This window comes from Filicampus tigris, chromosome 11 (assembly GCF_054856515.1).
Source record: "Filicampus tigris isolate MCC_2025a chromosome 11, RoL_Ftig_1.0, whole genome shotgun sequence".
NCBI classification, from domain to species: Eukaryota; Metazoa; Chordata; class Actinopteri; order Syngnathiformes; family Syngnathidae; genus Filicampus; species Filicampus tigris.
The window spans coordinates 15,968,000-15,987,057 of NC_141227.1; the positions used below are offsets into that span (position 1 = coordinate 15,968,000).

Genomic DNA, 19,058 nt, shown 5'->3' on the forward strand with positions numbered 1-19,058 from the left:
ACTAAGCAAGTATCAAATTCACCGCTAATTATTTTTGATAATCGATTCGTTGTTTAGTGACCTCAAATGGTCAAAATTTCCAGTAAATATTTTCAGATTTCTATTAGATTGATTGTCATTGTGTTGAATAAAAAGAATACATTTATAAACAACTGCTTTTACTTTGGAAAACAATGATCCACGTTTGCCTCTTTTTGACATGTTAAGGATGAAACTGGCAAACAAATCATAAAAAATGATCAATTTGAAAAAAACAAAACTGTCATGCTGCTGCTTAAAAACAACAACAACAAAAAAAAAACTGAAAAAAAAGCCTACTAAAATAACTGGACTTTATTTGAGGTCAATGTGAGTTTTTTTTAAATTAATTTATTTATTTTTTAGATTTTTAAAATGTATTACAATTAAAAAAAACAACAACTAAGAAATCACATGTACATAAATATTCACATCCTTTTCCATAAAACTCAAAGTTTCTAAATTATAAACAAGTGAGTGAAGATGTTATTGAGCTTCCAGCCATGTTCAAAGCCAGGGTGGGGGCCCAAATTCTGTCAAGTTTGTTCCAACATCTCAAGCCGAAACAACGTGCCAGCGTCTCCACGGCAACTGTGTAACGTGAGAACACAAACAAACGCTGGTGGAAGGTCAGCATGCAGATGGTTTTTAATTTTTAATTTTTTTTTTTGGGGGGGGGAGCGTGAGAGAAAAAAAAAAATGAATTGTATACTTTCATAAAGCACAAGCTTGATAAGCAACAGAAGCAGCCGGTCTCACGTATGAGCCCTAAGACATGTTCTGGTGCGGAAGATTGAAGCCAGCGCACGGATGTCACCTGATGTCACTTCCTGCTGGGATGGACAGGAAGCAGTGGTGTCTAAAAAAAGCCACTGGCTGTTTTCCAGGAAGGCTGCAAAGCAGCGGGGGTACGAGCCAATGTCCTCGGAGTGGGCCGAGAGAGCGGTAACATCGGACGTTTACTTGGCAGGAAGCGGCGGGGGAATTGCACAATGTGAAGATTTGGACTAAAAAGAAGGACCCTGGACTTGTCAACACATCAGATGAATGAAGCGAGAAAGAGACACGAGATGCAAACAATTCACAAGAAGTCCTTTTATCCGAAGTCCCGCATGATAATCTATTTCACTTGCCCGCAATCTGCCACAACTATTTTCTTGATTACACCGCCATCGTGTAAGCCAAACGCTTCCATTTTTGAGACCACGTCCATACCCGACGTTACCTGTCCGAACACCACGTGCTTGCCGTCCAGCCTGCCGACAAAACACAAGGATCCCATTACAAGGTGCATATTTCGGGGAATTTTTGAAGTTGGAAACTTTCCATGGGATTTGATGGGAATAAAAATCTATTTTCAAAAGTGAAGTTTGGTAATACGAAACTGAAATATTGAGTGCAATTGAGTGCAACGATTAATCGACAACTAATCGATTACACTGGTCAATAATGTTTTTTTGGGGGGGTGGGATTTTTTTTCTGAAAGATCATAGCTATAAATTACAATGCAGGTGCATGTTCATTTCATGACCTTCGGTCCTGCCCTCTGAAGTTTTATTTATTTTTCTGATTTCATTAACAGTTGTTTGAGGGTCTTGTGCTACAGTTCTTATAATGTTTCTGTCATCATTCTGTTGTCGGTTTCCTTGATCCACCAATTATGATTCGCACTACACTAGTGGTTGATTCCTTCTTCAGGACATTCCAAATGGGGTTAAATTAGCAGCTGCTAACCAATGCGTGGGCAATGGTGTCGATTGATTTTCATTTTTCTCTCAGCTTCATGTTTGCTTGTTATCCACCCATCTGGTGTTCATGTATTTAAGTGAAACTTTTGATCTTGTCTCATTTTCATCTTTTGACACCAACATGTTTTCAGTCTACAGCAAAAAAATAAAATAAAATTAAAAAAATAAATAAATAAATAAAAAAAAGTGGCCAGTGACAAATGGATTCTGTTACTAATTATTGTAGTATTAAGTATTGAAGATGAAGGTTTTACCATTCGCTTTTCGTGGTGGTGATAAAGAACTGGGAGCCGTTGGTGTTTGGGCCTGAGTTGGCCATTGACAGAGTCCCTACAAAAAACAAAAACACAGAATATCTTAAGGTGAAAATTGTGTTTAAAAAAAATAAATAAATAAAAAAACAGTGCCTTTTTAAAATTGGATTTCATTTGGGTACTTGTAAGTAGGACATTCAGTTGGTGATTGAAAATAGCAGACATGAAAATTCAGTACTGCCATCTAGTGGACATGCAGGTAAATACACTGCTGTACAGTAAAAATAAAATATAGTTTTAAAATACAAGAAGACATGATTCCCTGACATTGATAAATATGAAATAATTAATTAACATTTTAAAATTTGTAAGGTCATTTTTTTGAATTACACAAATAATGATTAGCTAAGTATCTTCATTTTTCATCTGAAAACTATGATTTCACTCAATTTTCATTATCATTATTTCTAATCAAGCAGTGATAAAAGTGTCTGTGTTATTGTTGTTGTCTAAGGCGGAGTGCAGGTTTACATGTCTGACAATGACCACTTTCCTAAGCAGACTGGGGAGGAGAAATCATAGCCCACTGGCCCCACACCACAGAATAATTTTTGAGAGACAAGCGACAATTAGGCATTTGCTGACTCAAATCACAAGTGTGGGAAAACACTTAAATTTGACCCGATGATCGTATGTGTGAGCCACGCTGAAGCCAAGGCAAAAGAAAAACATTTTTTTTTTAGATAGAGTAAAGGTGATGATTTAATAATATTGTGGGATGGTGTCTGATAACGAATATCCACAATTGCCGTTCCCCTAAATGATTTATAGTGAAATTACTCATGTCACACCAAGGACTACTTTTGTTTAAATGAAGCTCCTCAACTCAATTAAAAAGCTCCTCGGCACCAAGATGTCACCAGATGGCACCAAAGTAATGCAGTACTGTCACAGTTCGGCCGTAATGTATTGTTCAGTTGTATTATTATTGTTGTTATGAAATGAGGGAATTCACAGATTCTGAACTGCAAATATGCGAGGTTTCACTCTTCGCATTTTAGGAGATTATATGAACCACGCTTGACTTCAAGAGAAACCAGAGTTCATGAAAAGTGAATATCATAAAAGAAAGTGTGAGATGCACCTGCTCCGGTGTGTTTTAATTTAAAGTTCTCATCCTTGAAGGTGTTTCCATATATAGATTTCCCTCCGGTGCCATTGTGTTTGGTGAAATCTCCTCCCTGTGACACACCAGCAGTTTCAAAAATAGTAAGAAACAACATTAAAAGTCACTTTTCAAGTCAGTGTGAAAGTAAACTGACCTGACACATGAACTGTGGTATGATCCTGTGAAACACACACCCCTTGTAGCCAAAGCCATGCTCTCCTGTACACAAAGCTCTGAAGTTCTCTATGAAATAAAACACGTTTATTATTAGTTTTAACACACATGGAATTACCTTATAATGGTGATTTTACCCGCAGTCTTTGGCACCACGTCTGCATTGAGCTGGAAGATAAACACCAAAAGAAGCACATGTGTTCACAGGCGCCCTGCAGGGGACACCAAAGAGAGGCTAATCACGCTAACAAGATGGCTAGCTAGCTAGCTACCTGAATGATTATTCTCCCCAGCGGCTCACCGTCCGCCTCGATGTCCAGAAACACGACAGGGTTTTCGGCCGGACCCGAGGAGAGCAGCCTCGCCGTGGCGATGCCGAGTGGGCTGAATTTGATTCGGTTTTTGACGACAAACATCGTAGCTTCAAGCTGTTAGCTTTAGCTTAGCACGTCTCCAGGCCAGAGGTGCCTCTCGTGTTGACGTGTGACGTCACGCAGCCCTGACAGGTAGTGGAAGTTTAACAACGACATCATGTGGCAGAATTCGGTAATGCATTTTATTATTATTTTTTTTTTACAATTCTGTTATTTCGTTTAATTTGTGCAAATATTATTCCTTAGTACAGCATTTACGCATACTGTATTAAAGGTTTAATAGAAATATCATATGTACTCTATATTTATTTTAATTTAACCGCGTAAAGCACTGAGTGAGTCCTGTGAGAAGTGCTTAACTGTCTAAACTTAGTCACCTTGCGTTTATTTTTGTTTTACAAACAAATTACATTGTTTGAATAAAGATAAAATAGCAATTCAAATATCACTATAATAGTCATAATAGTAATACAATTTATTATATGCTGGGTATAGTATTTCTTTTAACAATAGATAAAAGTTCAAAAATAAAATACCAGTACCCAAATGTTCTAACTATAGTATAATAAAAGTGACATGTTTTAAGATCATTATTTGCATATTTTTTGTCAAAATTATAAATAACAAACACAGAAAAAAACTAAAAATTATTTCATTTTAACTTATTTTAAAATAATTATTACATTTTGACTTATTTTAAAATACTACTAACACTAATATTACCTTTAATACATTTATACTTTTGAACTACTTTTTACATAAAGATTAATTATGAATATGGCACCCTATTTCCCTTGATTCTTCATTTCATATTACATACTGTACGTTTTAATCTAGGGAGACATCATATACAATAATAACACTTAACTGTCTAAATTGGATATATTGTGGTATTTTACACTGTATACCTACGACATTTTATTTCCTTAAATCAACTGTGCATCTTCTACGAACCATGAAATAAACAATTAAATTAGCAGCTTCTCTTACCGTGACACTAACTATTCAAGCCTCTATGACTTGTTTCCTGTGTATATTAGGGTTAGAATGTGTTAAATTTGAGTATCAAGAGGCACGTCCCACATTGTGTTTCATCGGAATACATATTTATTAGATAAATATTAGGATGTCACGTCATCTAACTACATACAGATTTGCAAGACTAAAAATCACAATGTTTGTCTGACCAATATGAACTGATTGTACATCAGTGAATGTACAAACACCAAGAGAGAGAAAGACAACTGCCACTTGTTGTGCCAATCACTTCAGATTGTACCTTTATAGAATCGTTTGCCAAATTGCATAAAAACTATAAATTGGACATTTTATTATGACTTTTCTTTTCTTTACAAACTCTAAAGCTTTGTCTCCAAGTCCTAATGAAGGGTGTGAATCATTTTGTAGCACCTTTATAAAGTACACAGGCCATTGAGAAATACACAGAATAATTACACAAAGGGGAAAAAAATGTATTTTGTGTCTTGGGGCCCCCCATGCAAGGGAGGGTTTACATAAAGTATTTTACATAGATGAACAGGCGAGGTTAGCGAGGTCTGCGATCGTCAAACGTGATTTCAATTGGGACGTCTGACAGGAGGATGCAAGCTTTACAAATTCTAAATACACTATGCACACTCCCTCTGGAGAAAAATGAATACATTTCTGTTAATGGGTCTCTATTTGTCATTTACATTATGTACACACACGCGCGTGTGCACGCGCATCCCCTCACAGTCACGGTCCACCATCGCTTCTTTCTTTTATTTCTTTTATTTTTTTTTAACATGAATTCTCGTCTCATTGGCTGGAAGTGGACAGAGATGCAACCATGACTGTGTAGGGAACATCCCAATGCGGCAGTGCATCGTCTTACATTAAAACTCAAAACAATATTCGACAAGTAAAGTAAATCATATTTGGTTGCGTATAAAGGAAAAAAAAAAAACTCAAATGGGGTGAAAACAAAGTACATTTTAAACTTCACTGACTGCATCAAACTCGAAAAGCAAAAATGATAATTCACTTAAAACCATATAGAATTGTGGTTAAAATACACAAAATGTATGCATTTTTTTGCAACAAACATTTAATTGTTTAAAAGTATCCAATTATATATATATTTTTTAGGGGCAGGGGGAATTTGGACCTCTAAGCTGCTTTTACACTTATTTTAGACAATACCAACACATTACATTTAAAGACAAAAACAAAAATGAATGGACGACAAAGGAGAAAAATGTACACCGACACACACAATACAAGGCCAGAGTGCATTTGGAACAGTTCGGAAGTGGGTTTGTGAGTACAGTATTTGTATAGCGTGTATATGTGTGTGTGTGTGTGTGTGAGTGAGACACACAGTACCATGTCTAGTTGACAGTAATAGATGGGCACAGCACTGCACGGTCACTAAGTATTCACAAAGCGTATATACAACAGTTGTGCACACACAAAAATAGGAAGCTGCATGATGCTGGGGACAGATGCTGCATTCAAATACAGGTACAAAAAATAGGAAAAATCTGCTTTGGTGACAAGGGACGGACAAAAAAAAGCACATAAAAATGACGACGGTGTAAAAAAACAACGACTGATGGACTAAAGCAATAAATATAGATTGGATAAACAATCAACAAGGATGCATTGGCACAATTGCAAAAAAAAAAAAAAAAAAAAAAAAAAAAAGGATGTGGAAGAGTGAGACATGATAATAAATAGAGCGTCTGCGGAGTGGAAGAAGAGCACGGCGGTGGATTTGCTCCCCGCTTTACATCTGCTGCAGGCAGGGTGACCACAAACACACACACACACAAGCATACACACACACTGCACGACTACTTATCCTTTCGGCGAAGTCGTGCGCTCCATTTGCCGCGTGCACTCTGGGGGGTGGGGATGGGCCGGGGGATCAAAGGTCGCGGCATGTGCTGCCGTCTTGGAAGAACACGTTTGAAAAAGTGGACAAAAACACACACACATACAAGATTTGTTTTTCCCACAAAAGCCAAATCATGCTTGGATATAAAAAAAAAAAAAAGAAAATATTTTCCTCGTCTCCTGGCTTTTGTCGTTTACAGGTGATGATAATAATAGCTGCACACTTGATAAGGTATCATAGACATGTATATAAACTATATACATATGCATGACGTCGCCTTTTTTTCTGTGCCCGCCAACGTGGCCGTGGATGTTGTTGGTGGAATCTTTACACAAAAAACATGTGCAGGGGTTATCGGCGTTCCCGTCCCTTTTTTTTTCCCCCCTCCCATGCAGCACATCTTCGAGAAAGACAGTGTGCACGTGTGCGCATGGGATACAGTCTCAAGTGTCGAAGTGGGAGGTGGGCGACGGGTCTGTGGACCGGACAGTCAAACGCGTCCCCCTGTGAGGTGAAAGGATGAAGTGGGGACCGGGGTGCTGGGAGGTTAGTTGTTCTCAAAGAGGGAGAGAAGGTCCTCGTTGCTGTTGGCCGGGAGGTCGGGAGGATCCAGGTACGAGAGGAGCTCGTCCGGGTTGGCCAGCTCTGGAAGCAGCTGTGGACGACCCAAAAAATGGGGGCAATTAGAATTTTTGCCACACAAATGAAGCAGGTGAAAAGTATGGAGATACGAGCCATTGCTAGCTTAATGCTAACACATAGTGGGAAACGCTAATGACGGGCTAACAAATAGCATCTGTGGGGGTTTTATAATGTTTTGAGGAACAGATATTTGAACAGCAACATGCAGACAGAATGTAACAACAATGACAGGCATATATTATTTATCCTCTGCTAAAAAAATGAGTTATATTACTGAAAATTAGAGTCACTTACAGCCGTTAAGTGAAAGTATTCTTTGTTCGTCTGCATGACTGTTTAATAAGGCCGCCCGGTGGCCGAGTCAAGAATTTAATTGTTATCACTGTGAAGTGCAATATTATGTGTGTTATTTTACTTAATAAAAAAATGATAAATAGAATTTCCATTCGTTTGTAGAAGGAGAATTTGTGGTACAGGTACAGGATAAGATGGTTGCAAAAGTGTGCACAACCCTTTATAACTGATATGTGGCTGTGTTCAGAATTAACCAATCACATTCAAACGCAAGTTAAATGGGAGTCAGCAGAGACCTGATTACCCCCAAATAAAGTTTTGTTGTTCCATTAGGCCTTTCCTGTCATTTTCAGCTTTCTAACAGAAAGTCTAAACGTTTGGCCCTAACACTGACCGCTATTTTGAACTGTTCATAATTACTGTACTAAGGGGTGTTCGATACCACTTGTTTTCCAGACCGAGTACCGACACCTGAGTACTTCTGATAGTACTTCAGAATCTACTTCTGATAGATTATAATTTAACACAATGGAAGAAAATAGTGAATCTTTTTTTTTTTTTTTACGCAGATGTTGATGTGTCAAACTACTGCAGTACAACGTAAACCACTGCAGAGGAGGACTGACTTGATATCAGATTTTTTTTTTTTTTTTTTGCCTTTAGTATCGGTCGCTGGTATCAGCAGCCTCCACGAGGGGCTAATACGTTGAGAGGAGGCTGGCATCGGCCTGATACCATATCTGGTATCGGTACTACTACCACGTTGTCTGGGGCCCCAGTTCCAAATGAAAAAAACCAGCCCCAGTGTCACCACCGTGCTTCACTGTAGGTCGATTATGAGCAGCGTTGTGTTTGCACCAAACAACTTTTGGAATTATGGGCAAAAAGTTCAAGCTTCATTGGAATATAACATCTCCCAAACACCATGTGGGAAAATGTGTAACTTTAAACGGCAACATTCATACCATGTCCTCCCCCCCCCCCCCCACACACACACACACACACACACACACATTAAGCTTGGCATGATGCACTTTGGGTGACCACACAAACACACACTTACATCCAGCGAAGGTTCGGGCATGTCCGGGCCATCTGACGAGGGGTTAAACGTCAGATCGGCGTGCGGGTGAGCGTTCTGGCCGGGCGGCTGAGGCGGCTGAGGCTGCGGCGGCGGGCGGGACGGCTGCGACGACGACGACGACGGGCCACCGCCGCCGTGATGCAAGGGCGGCCCCGATTGGCCGCTGCCGCCGTGATGCAAGGAGGGCCCCGATTGGCCGCCGGGGTGGGGAGAAGCATGCAAGCCGGGCTGCATGGAGTTATGGGACGGATCGGAATGGGACATCTGCAGGAGCCGGAGAGGGAGACAGAGGGTTGCGGATGGAGAGAGGGATGTACAGAGAGGGGGGAAAAGCGAAATGAGTCCCAGCGTGACTAATGTGAACCAGGCCCTTGAAAATGGAAGCAGTGATGAGCAGCCACATACAGCTGCAAAACTTTATGGTGAGCATGTGAGCGCACACGTGCTGCCTTGGCCCACAAACCAAAATCTCAGCCGCTACACTTCATCACGGCTGTGTTTGAAACGACTCCCTTTTGACTATATACTGCTCTGTATGGTGACTTCCGCATTTTGTAGTGCTGTTTTGAGTACTAGGGAGTAAGTTGAGGGAAGACATTTCAAACAGCCTACGAGCCTCATTTATCCTCAGCGTTAAATATCATCAGCGCTACTTACCGTGTCACTCATGCCGTGGTTGAGGGGCTTGTCCTGGGACAGAAGACCACTTGGCCCATCTGGCGGGTGGGAAAGTTGCGGGCCATGGATGAAGTCACTCATAGGTGGTCCTCCCCCTCCCCCTCCTCCTCCTCCTCCTCCTCCTCCTCCACCACCACCTCCAGATGGGTTCCCATGAGGGAAGTCAAAATTCCCTTGGCTGTGGTATGGGTTGCCTTCAAAGACCAAATCAAACAGCTTTAGTGACCTCATGACATTTATACTGTAGAATTACAGCGGAATTACCAATAAAAAGTCACTAGATGACAATGTTAGACATTAGAATAACTCCGCTGCATATTCATTACATGTGGTGGATGCTGGGCGGAAACCTCCTTTGTCCATGTATGGTGTCTTTTTTATCCACAAATCGATACATGTCTGTGCCCATGTCGTCTGTTATTTATCTGAATTATTCACCCATTTCAAGTGTTGAAAATTGCTTGGGAAAAAAATCTATTAACTGTCTCGCATGCTCAACTGTCTGAGAAGTGTCGTAAAACTGAACTCTGCAGGAGCCGTGCAGCATTATATTGCCTCAAGACTGAAAGTCTGGATTTTTTTTTAAAGACATTAACGAGTGGAAAAAAGGTCAGATACATTTGAGCGAGATTGTTTTGTTAAAATTGGAAGGAGAAAGAATGAACTAGTCTGCCACAAAGGTACTTGTATGCAGATTCATTATTTAAACTGTTAAACTGCTTAGGCAGCTCATTGTTTTATTTATCGCATCACTCATGAATCTAAGACCTTTGAGAGTTTGGGAAGATGATGAAACTAGTGTGATACCAGAAAGACTCAAACCTCCAGAGACAAATTCCTTGTGTGTTTTTACATAAAGGCCCCCCCCAAAAATGATTTTGATTCTGACTTTGAACCACAGCTGTTTACTTTTGTGAATTTTTTTTTTTTTTTGTCTGGTTGGTGGGTCAGCGCAAACTTTGAAGTGGAAGGCCGGTGCGACCAATGTGTAGTATCACTTTATACAATGACAGTGTTATAAATTCAACTTGAAATAAATAACATGGAGCCTATGACGTACAAATTCAAAGCATTCCAGTTACAGTAGTAAGAACTTTATGCAGGGACAATGTAGCATGCAACAAGTTGTATTAAATGGCCAGAATAACCAATCAAAACAGATACATTCTGTTTATATGTTCTTGTAGTGAGTCTTTGTGAGCATTTGAGTAAAGTTGAGGTCAGAAATGCCCAACTTGCCAGCATTCTGCATTGCTGCATAAAAGTCTCTCTAAGTGATGCCACTTGTGGTGTTATTCATCCAAGCAGCAGGTCCAAGCGCTTTTTCATTACCTGCTCCCGGGTAATCTCCTCCATTTCCACTGGCATGTTGGCCAGGGTGGTGCGGGGGATAAGGGCTGGGACCGGGTCCAGGACCGTGGCCGGCCCCTGGCCCGCTTCCAGGCCCTAGCTGGGCGATCATCTCCATCACGTTGGGCATGGTCATCTGACTCGGGCTCATGGTCTTGAAGCGCTTAGCCAGCGGTCCGTCGGGGTCCTCTTTGATGTGCAGCTCAGACTTGATGGCTACGGGCCGCCAGCTGCACGTCGGGTCAATCGTGACCTCCTCGAACTCTGAACTGTTGACGATTGGATTGGGAGCGCGTTATTTCAAAGTATGCCCTAACATGACGTTGCATTACTTTCAAACTTACTTTTGGATGGCGTTGAGGATCCCCCACATGTACTGATCCACTTCGAGACCTTCTAGTAATGCTGTTTTACTGCAAAGAGGCAAACATGATAACGCAATATACTGTAAGAATGACTATTATGAGAAAACGTGCAAGAATCAAGGCAGGCAGGGCGGAACTAATAGTTCCTTGGAACATAAACACAACATTGTGGAGCGACTACATTAGTCGAAAGCACGGATGGGCAACTTAAATGCTGGAGTGGGCCACAATTTTTTTGATCAATGCTACTGGAGGCCCACATAGGACCATGCACAAGAGGTGTGACAAAAATGCTATTTTCAATATGGAAAAAAAAAACAAATATCTTTTTTTTCCTAGTGCAAAGGGTTCTCTTGCATACAAATTACCATTCAAGAATGACACAAAACCGCTGAACAATAAACCAATATTAAGTGTAAAAATTCATTTTGTACATTTTTTTCCCAAAAATCAACTGACTCAAAATTGTAATATTTTTGAGAACTATGTATGTCCTGCATATCATTCCAAATCCGCTGCTGTTTTGGTTTAAATGGGATCAGCAGTTAAGTACAAAGTCTGTGTCCGAACAATAGTGAAATGAGTAAAAGTTCCTGCTCTTTTTTTCCAAATATTTTTTTTTTGACTGAGGTTTTGCACCCAGTCACTAATTGATATATACAGGCCACTACCTTGAAGACATACTGTAAATGTTTAAAATGTGTAAACTTGTTGGCATACTTGCAAACGGGACACCTCCACGTGCCTCTCTCACAGTTTAGCTGCAGGTAAGACTCCAGGTCGAAACACTGTGGACAGCACAAAAGGCATCTTGATTGATGACTTACTGTATTTACACGAATTCATTTCCATCAAGCGCTTTTTGATTTTTGACAAACCTGCACGTGTTTGCAGTCATGTCCTCGCGCGGGGAGCTGGATGCGGCGGAAGGTGATGGGACACTTGAGCGACACTTTGATGGCCGTCTGCTCCACGCCGTCTTCCCCGTTCAGAGTGGTGCTGCCTGCCGAGGCCGCCACGCTACTGAAGTTCCGCTTGACTGCAAAGAGAGACAACATAAATTCGAATATTTGCGCCGTGGAATTTTATTCATATAGTCTCAAAAGTCTATTCCCGTCATTTCAAAGCATTTCTCTTGGCTGCTCTGATTCCAGACGATGTTATATTTATTTATTTTTTTGTCCAAATAGATTTCAATGTCTATGTTTCCATGTGGAACTAATCTACCCAGGGCATTCAGAATCAGTAGTGCTGGATAATGATGACCTGATTTCCCACTCGTCCTCAAAGGGCCAGAGAGCTGGCCCTTGATAACGTCAGCATTTTTACGTCGCCACATTAGATGGCCTGAGAAAAAGTTGTCACAACCAACTTCGACTATCAAAACACCTCTGTAGTGATCTGCACATTCATACATAACAAAAATTAGGACCGCTGGTGATTAGGATATCTTTTCAGGAATCTTTTGTCTATTTCTGACAAAAGGTAGAACAGTCAGTACAAGATCATTTTCAGTCCAAAGACAACCAGCTCTGAATTTAGCATTCATTTGTAATAAATAAACTAAAATGCAAAATAACACTGACAACTCCTTGAGTTTTAGTCTTAGTTCAAAATAAACTAAAATGCAAAATAACGCAGGTTCAACAAATAACTGTTGAGCATAACACTATGAAGTTGGGAAACAGGGATGTGTGATACAGCTCAAAATGATTCACAATGTACTGTATTTCGTAAAAAGCCGATATTGTCGAATACATTTTTTTTTATGGCACGATACCTGGTATCGGTACTCGCCGTCCCTAGTGTGTTTTCTATGATTTTTTTCCTTTGTATATTTAGTTTTGTATTGCGACATGCTAGTGGCGGTATTACAAAGTGGTTGAAGTCAGGTGAGCCCCGACCAAAAGCCCAGGTACCAAATGCGCAGTGAAAACGTATTGAAAGCGTAAACAGCAGCAGGTGTCGGGGGTAATTGAGATATTAACACACGGCGGCGTACTTTTGGTGATGCAGTGTTCCGCGGGAAGGAGCCTCTTCTTTAGGAGCCCCTGGAGGACGGAGCGCACAGATGGCCTGTGGACCAGCTGCAGCACAAACAGATGCGACTGCAAAGCAATACGCACAAACAAACACACATCTATTAAACTTGAATCCTCACACCAGCTGATGTTTTTGTGCCAATAAATATGGTCTCTCCCCGGATAACGGGCCCCACTCACGCAACAGCAGGCGGTGACGGTGATCTGGATGGTGTTCCTGCCCGGCTGGCACACGTGTTTCAGGTGCAAGGGCTTGTGGGAGGTCTTGTTGTCGCCCCGCTCGATGGTGAGGGGCGTGGCGTTGACGCTGACCTGGACCGACGCCGGCCAGTTGGTGTTCATTTGCCTGTCTTCGTGGTGGTAGCACTTGAACTGCAGCTCCAAATCTGACCTGTGGAGGAGACGATTTTTCAAAATGTTTCCTCCCCAAAAAAAGGGAACTCCTTTGGGGAGATGGCTTTAAGGGGGACCCCTTTACCTCCACATGAGGGTCTGGTGGACGGAGGGCCGAAGGTGGAAGACATGGTTGCTGACAGCCAGGTTGTGCTCCAGGCGGAAGGGCTCGAGCACCACGCCGTCTCTGACTGGGAATGTCAGCCGCAGCTCCTCGTTGGTGATAGCTGGGAGGAAAAAAATAAGTTAGATGTTGACTTTTACAAAATATATATTGAAAATAGATGGAGTTAGAATTAGTTTTTTTTTACATTTGGACTCTTCTCAAAAGCATGTATCTCTATATTTAGATTATTTTTTTAATGTTACTACTTTTACAGACTCGCAGATAGTTGTATAGTTACATTTCATAAATATAAAATATGTATTTTATTCATATTTTTGTGTATTCAGCAATTTATTTAGAAAGAAAACAATATTATTATTTTTTTTATTTTGTAAAATCACTTACTTATGTGAGCAAATACTGTATGGTGTACTCACAAGGAGGAAGTGCTGTCATATTTGGTTTCATGTCAGGTGGAAACGGGGGCTTCACGTCCTGGTTTGGCGACAGGTACGGAGGAATGCTACTTCCGGGCGTCATGGGCGGGGTGGGATTTCCAGGTACTGGCGAGTGGGGATAGTTCCCAGGCCTGGGGGGCTGTAAAAAGAAAGCAAACAAATATGAGTTTGAATGTGTTCTTAAATTTGGATAATTCAGGCAGTAAATCAGAACTTACCCCATTTCCTTGCCCGTATGAGTAGCCGCCACCCGAGAAGTTGGTGCTCTGCCCGTTAAATGGCTCTTGCTGCAAAATGAATGATATGAAATGATGCATTTGAAATGACGATCAGCCCTCGCTGATGCCCACCGACCATGGACAGAGGTGGATCAAACCTTGTAGTACTGGCCCATGGGCATGCCAGGTGGGTACTGTCCTTGGCCCTGCTGCCCGGGCATCCTCTGCCCAGGGTAGTTGGGTGAAGGCAAGTGTCTAGAAGCGTTGGGAGTCGGGTACTGCCCCTGCTGTGGTGGGAACTGACTGTTAGGTCCATACTGACCTCCGTACCCGGCCTAGGGAGGGACATTGAAGCAAATGAGTACTTAGTGAACCCCAGTGTGTTGGTATAGGTATGTATACGCGAAAAGTGTACTCTAAAAAAAAAAAAAAAAAAAAAGATTGCTTAAAAAGTATGGGATACAGCCACGCCATGACATAGCGGGAAACACAGCATTAACAGCATACAGATGCAGGTGTGGCAAGGTGCCCGCTCACCTCGCCGGGATACGGCCGCTTCATCCCCTGCATGGGGATGCCTTGCCGAGGTCCCCCCGGGTAGCCCTGCTGGGGCATCCGCTGGCCGTGAGCTCCAAAAGGTCCCATTCCAGGGGTCCGGGACTGAGTCATGCCTATGGGAGGCCCGCTCATGTTAGGGTTGTTCATCCCTGAACCCATGCTGGCAGGATTCATGCCTCCGGGGGGGCCTCGTGGGCCTGGCTGGTTCATGAACTGACTATTGTAGGTCTGAGCGGGACCCATTTGGAAGGATGAACACATCTAGAGGCAAGAAGAGAAAGCTTGAGAATCTCTAAAATATGGTAGGGGAACCTGTATGTCTAAAGCCATGTTTCCAGCAAGCAAGATATTTGACAGAGGTTCTCAAATTTTGGGGTCTATGGACAATTTACAGGGATTTTTTTTTTCTCAGGAGCCCTCTTTAAACTACCATGCATACCTCTAAATGCCATAGGAATTTAAAAGTAGACCAGTTTCAAGAAAAGAAGAAATGTACCAATAATAAATTCATAATTTTTCTGAAAATGTGGTTGTATTTTTTCAAGGGGCTTTGTCAAAGGAAGACAGTGTTGACATTGACTCATTGGGAAATATTACTTTAAGTTAACTGACTCAACGAATAAGGAGTGAATGTACCAAAATTGAAGGCAATGGGGATGTATTGTATCAAGTTCACACATTGTTTTTCAAAAGGTATAAATATCTTGTGTCTTGAAAATGATAGAAATCATATTGAAGATGTTCTGTGAATAAAAATGTGTAACCATATTGACAATGTTTTTTGAAGTTGTATTTTCACCGTTGTGTCAGACTTTACAGACACCCTGTACAATATTACATGAAAGTCAATGTTTAACAAGGAAAGACAAGCATATTCTAGTAAGTAAATACCAAAAATAAATGTTACTCTGATAATAATATGCTTTTTATTCTGGAAAAAAACACTGCACTATAGTATAGCAAGGTGGGACGCGCCTTTTGTGTGATTGGCTGCATGTTCAGAGAACTGTACCTGTCCATACTGGTTCATGTCTTTATTCTGCGTCTCCTGTAGTGCCGCCACGGTGGCTGTTGCCGTGGCGGTCGCCGTAGCAGCAGCCGCAGCGACCGCAGCAGCAGCAGCGGCGGCGGCCGGCTGCGTGAAGTCGCCGGATGGACGCGTGTGGGAGGCCATGCCCATACCTCCGGGGGGCGGGTTGGGGCCTCCAGAGTAACTGTAGCAAATGATGTGTATCGGGGTTAGAATTGCTTTGGATTTTTCATTATAGGTAGTTTTTATTTTGTTCTGACTTTTTTTTATTCGGTTAGTTTTAAATTCATTTTTAGAGCAACTTTGCCAGTTTTAATTTTTTCAAAATTACTTTATTTTACTTTTGTTTTTTAATAGTTTTAGTATTATTTTTAGTTTTTTTTAATTTATGGAGTATTTGTCGAGTGCGAGATAAGAAAAAAGGTCAGTCACTATTACAATAGTACTACTTGCAATAGTAGTTTCAATTAGCATTCGTCTTTTTAAAAGCATTTTCATTTTATTTTGTTAACGAAAATTATTTTTAAATTGTTTTCCGTTATTTCGTTAGTTTTACTTAACTATAATAACCTTGTGTGAAAGTCAAAACAAGTTATGATAATTTATGCAATGTTTGCCATGTTTCGGGTCGTTTTAAAAAATATGAATTAATTTCAAATATATAAGACAAAAACTATATAATAAGCATTTGTATGTTATACAGTTTGGGTCTTTTTATAATTTAATTTGATTTGGTTAAAAAATGTAAATACCTGAGTATTTGTTTGTAGTCAATTTAATTTTAAAAACAAAATTATTGTTAATTATTTTAATGAATAAGATACTGAAAAATATATTATTAGCATTTATAGGTTCTAACTTTTGAGGATATTTAAACAAATGTTTTTTAGATAATTATTATAATTTCATAAAAATTTCAATAAAGTGCGTACAAAAGAATACGCATTTTAGTGACAAAATACATATTAAAATAAAATACAATAATTTGTTGGTTATCCTTGTCTTTTTATCATTTAATAAAATGTAAATATTGAAATAAACAATTTGAGCATTTTTATGAACCTTGATCATTTCAATAAATGACTAAATCAATTTTTGCACGATGGGCGGCATCAAATGTTCCCGTGGGGCCTCATGCAAAGGACGAGACTCGGCTTCTTTCTTACCTGCTGCTGTATCCTCCAGGGCCTCCGGGGTACGCGGGCCTGCTGTACATCCCCTGCTGCATGTACTGCTGGCTGGAGCCGCCTTTGCTGGGAAACTGCTGCTGCTGGGCGCTGAACTGGGGAGAGTTGAGCCCCCCTGCGCTGGCCGACATTCCCGACGCCATGGGGTTACCCCCAGGATTCATGGGATTATTGCTGTTGGCCATGGGGTTCCCCAGAACCTGGATTGAATCCGAAGGAAATCACGTGTTTGTTTTGTTAAAGCCGACAGAAAAAGTGATGGGAACATGCGGGGGACCTACCTGGCTCTGTGATGTGTTGGTCACGCCCCACACTGTTGTAACCACAGACAATGACCCAGGGGGCTGGTTAGTGTTTTGTTGCCATGGGACAGAGTCGTAGGGAAAGGAGCCATCGCTGGAGAATATGATAACACAAACCTGATGTTACTCTTAATTTCAACCAAGATTATTTTAGTTAACAAATATTAACGATTTAACTAAAAAACATTTTTGTTAACAAAATAAAATAAAAACATAAACTAACTAAAATGACATTTTACGTTCACAAAACTAACTTAATAACTTAATAATGACCTTACTGACCTACATATATCCCTCATGGGGACCTATATATATATATTTATATATATATATATATATATATATATATATATATATATATATATATATATATATATACACTTTAGAAGTTGGCAACTTGGCAAACACAGGATGGAAAGCAAGACCATTGTAGTTTTATTTAAGACATTAGGGTTGTGATGCATCTAACTAATTTAAGAAGCAGTATTATGCACTGCACTTATTGTACTTCAAAGTCTGTGGACTATTATGCAGTATCTGTATTTGATTTCTGGATGGTTATTTTTCATAATGTTTTAAAATAATATATTTGTTGAGTTTTTACTACACAATATTTACTGTGATGTTTTTTTCCTGAAATCTTGCATACACAGAAAACTAATACTAAAACTAACAAAAACTCAAATAAAACGAAGCATTAAATGTTAGTTAATTAAAACTAACCAAATTAAAAAAAAAAAAAAAAATCCAAGCGAAATTAATATAATCCTGCTTTCAACACACATAGGAGCTGGCCAATAGAGAGCCGGCAGAGGAACACATCTACCCAAAAAAGGAAACTGCTTTGGACGTGGTGCCAAAAGTGTTGGGCAATGAAAAGTTCCCTTTCACAACACTGCCTCAGCGCCAGAGTATGCGCTGATATGGAAACACCTCCCTTAAAATGAAAAAGTTCAACATGACTTGTTGAAAAAGGCCTCGGATTTGTCCCGACTGCTCGGAATGCCAGGCATTCCCATCCAAAACAATCCAAGCACCGGGTTCCATACAATAAACAACCAGATGGGGAGAGGCAAGTGGCCAAGCGCATGGTGCAGGAGAAGCTGCTATTTTTGGACGGGACCTTGTTTTCACTCCGAGGTTAGAGCTCGGGATGAATGACATGTTCAATATTTCCTCCAAGGGGAACAACATTACACCAAAGATCCTCCTCAGACCCCAAGCCGGAATCTTGGCGAAGTGCGGCTGTCTTTCTTTTCTTTTTATGTGTGTTTAACTTCAAACCTCCTGTTTGATTGAGTGTCATGAGCACACAATGTTCTCCAAAAACATTACTTAAGTCTTCCCTGCTGGTCTCCCCTCGTCCCACCCCTCCTTAAATCTGCTCAGCACCCTTCAAAGTAATTCTGCCTGCACTCCCAAAAATGCAAATCCTGTGTGTCCTTGAAGACTGCATAAGCACTGAATTCGACAGAATAGTTTAATGAAGCCCTTCCTGGAAGACAGCACAACCAAGCTGAGTCCACTTTCATGATTAAGTCCATTTTTTTTAAGAACAAACCATCCAAAATACTGACAAAAATAAGAAAAGGGTAGCATTGAGAAAGCAACATTTGACCACTGAAAGTTGTTTTAACTGTTGGAGGTTGTCATTTTGGGGTGCAATACAGATGCGTGCAGCGGTCGAAAAAAACCCGCCAGAGATAAACACTTGCTTTAAAAATGACAAAAATG

General features: G+C 40.6%; 2 protein-coding genes across 4 annotated transcripts in view; both read right to left on the reverse strand.

The window, feature by feature from the left end:
• Positions 1 to 1,098: 1,098 nt before the first annotated feature.
• Positions 1,099 to 3,878, reverse strand: ppifa (peptidylprolyl isomerase Fa). The gene is made up of 6 exons (XM_086044350.1): positions 3,635 to 3,878; positions 3,500 to 3,530; positions 3,343 to 3,431; positions 3,165 to 3,261; positions 2,021 to 2,096; positions 1,099 to 1,274 (listed from the first exon to the last, which is right to left on the reverse strand). Exons 1-6 carry the CDS (start codon positions 3,776 to 3,778, stop codon positions 1,139 to 1,141), a joined length of 573 nt encoding a protein of 190 aa, XP_085900476.1. The 5' UTR covers positions 3,779 to 3,878; the 3' UTR covers positions 1,099 to 1,138.
• A 953-nt stretch (positions 3,879 to 4,831) lies between these two features.
• Positions 4,832 to 19,058, reverse strand: part of zmiz1a (zinc finger, MIZ-type containing 1a) — a 179,362-nt gene continuing 165,135 nt past the window's right edge. For all 3 annotated transcript variants that reach the window (XM_086045234.1, XM_086045236.1, XM_086045235.1), the window contains 17 exons: positions 17,304 to 17,418; positions 17,002 to 17,222; positions 15,818 to 16,019; positions 14,785 to 15,066; positions 14,406 to 14,582; positions 14,248 to 14,316; positions 14,009 to 14,168; positions 13,551 to 13,692; positions 13,253 to 13,463; positions 13,033 to 13,138; positions 11,909 to 12,069; positions 11,751 to 11,818; positions 11,010 to 11,078; positions 10,648 to 10,934; positions 9,295 to 9,509; positions 8,617 to 8,901; positions 4,832 to 7,272 (listed from right to left, as the gene is read on the reverse strand). In XM_086045234.1, coding sequence (XP_085901360.1) covers positions 7,165 to 7,272; positions 8,617 to 8,901; positions 9,295 to 9,509; positions 10,648 to 10,934; positions 11,010 to 11,078; positions 11,751 to 11,818; positions 11,909 to 12,069; positions 13,033 to 13,138; positions 13,253 to 13,463; positions 13,551 to 13,692; positions 14,009 to 14,168; positions 14,248 to 14,316; positions 14,406 to 14,582; positions 14,785 to 15,066; positions 15,818 to 16,019; positions 17,002 to 17,222; positions 17,304 to 17,418 — 2,878 coding nt within the window. In that variant the 3' untranslated portion in view covers positions 4,832 to 7,164. The remainder of the gene's footprint in view (positions 7,273 to 8,616; positions 8,902 to 9,294; positions 9,510 to 10,647; positions 10,935 to 11,009; positions 11,079 to 11,750; positions 11,819 to 11,908; positions 12,070 to 13,032; positions 13,139 to 13,252; positions 13,464 to 13,550; positions 13,693 to 14,008; positions 14,169 to 14,247; positions 14,317 to 14,405; positions 14,583 to 14,784; positions 15,067 to 15,817; positions 16,020 to 17,001; positions 17,223 to 17,303; positions 17,419 to 19,058) is intronic.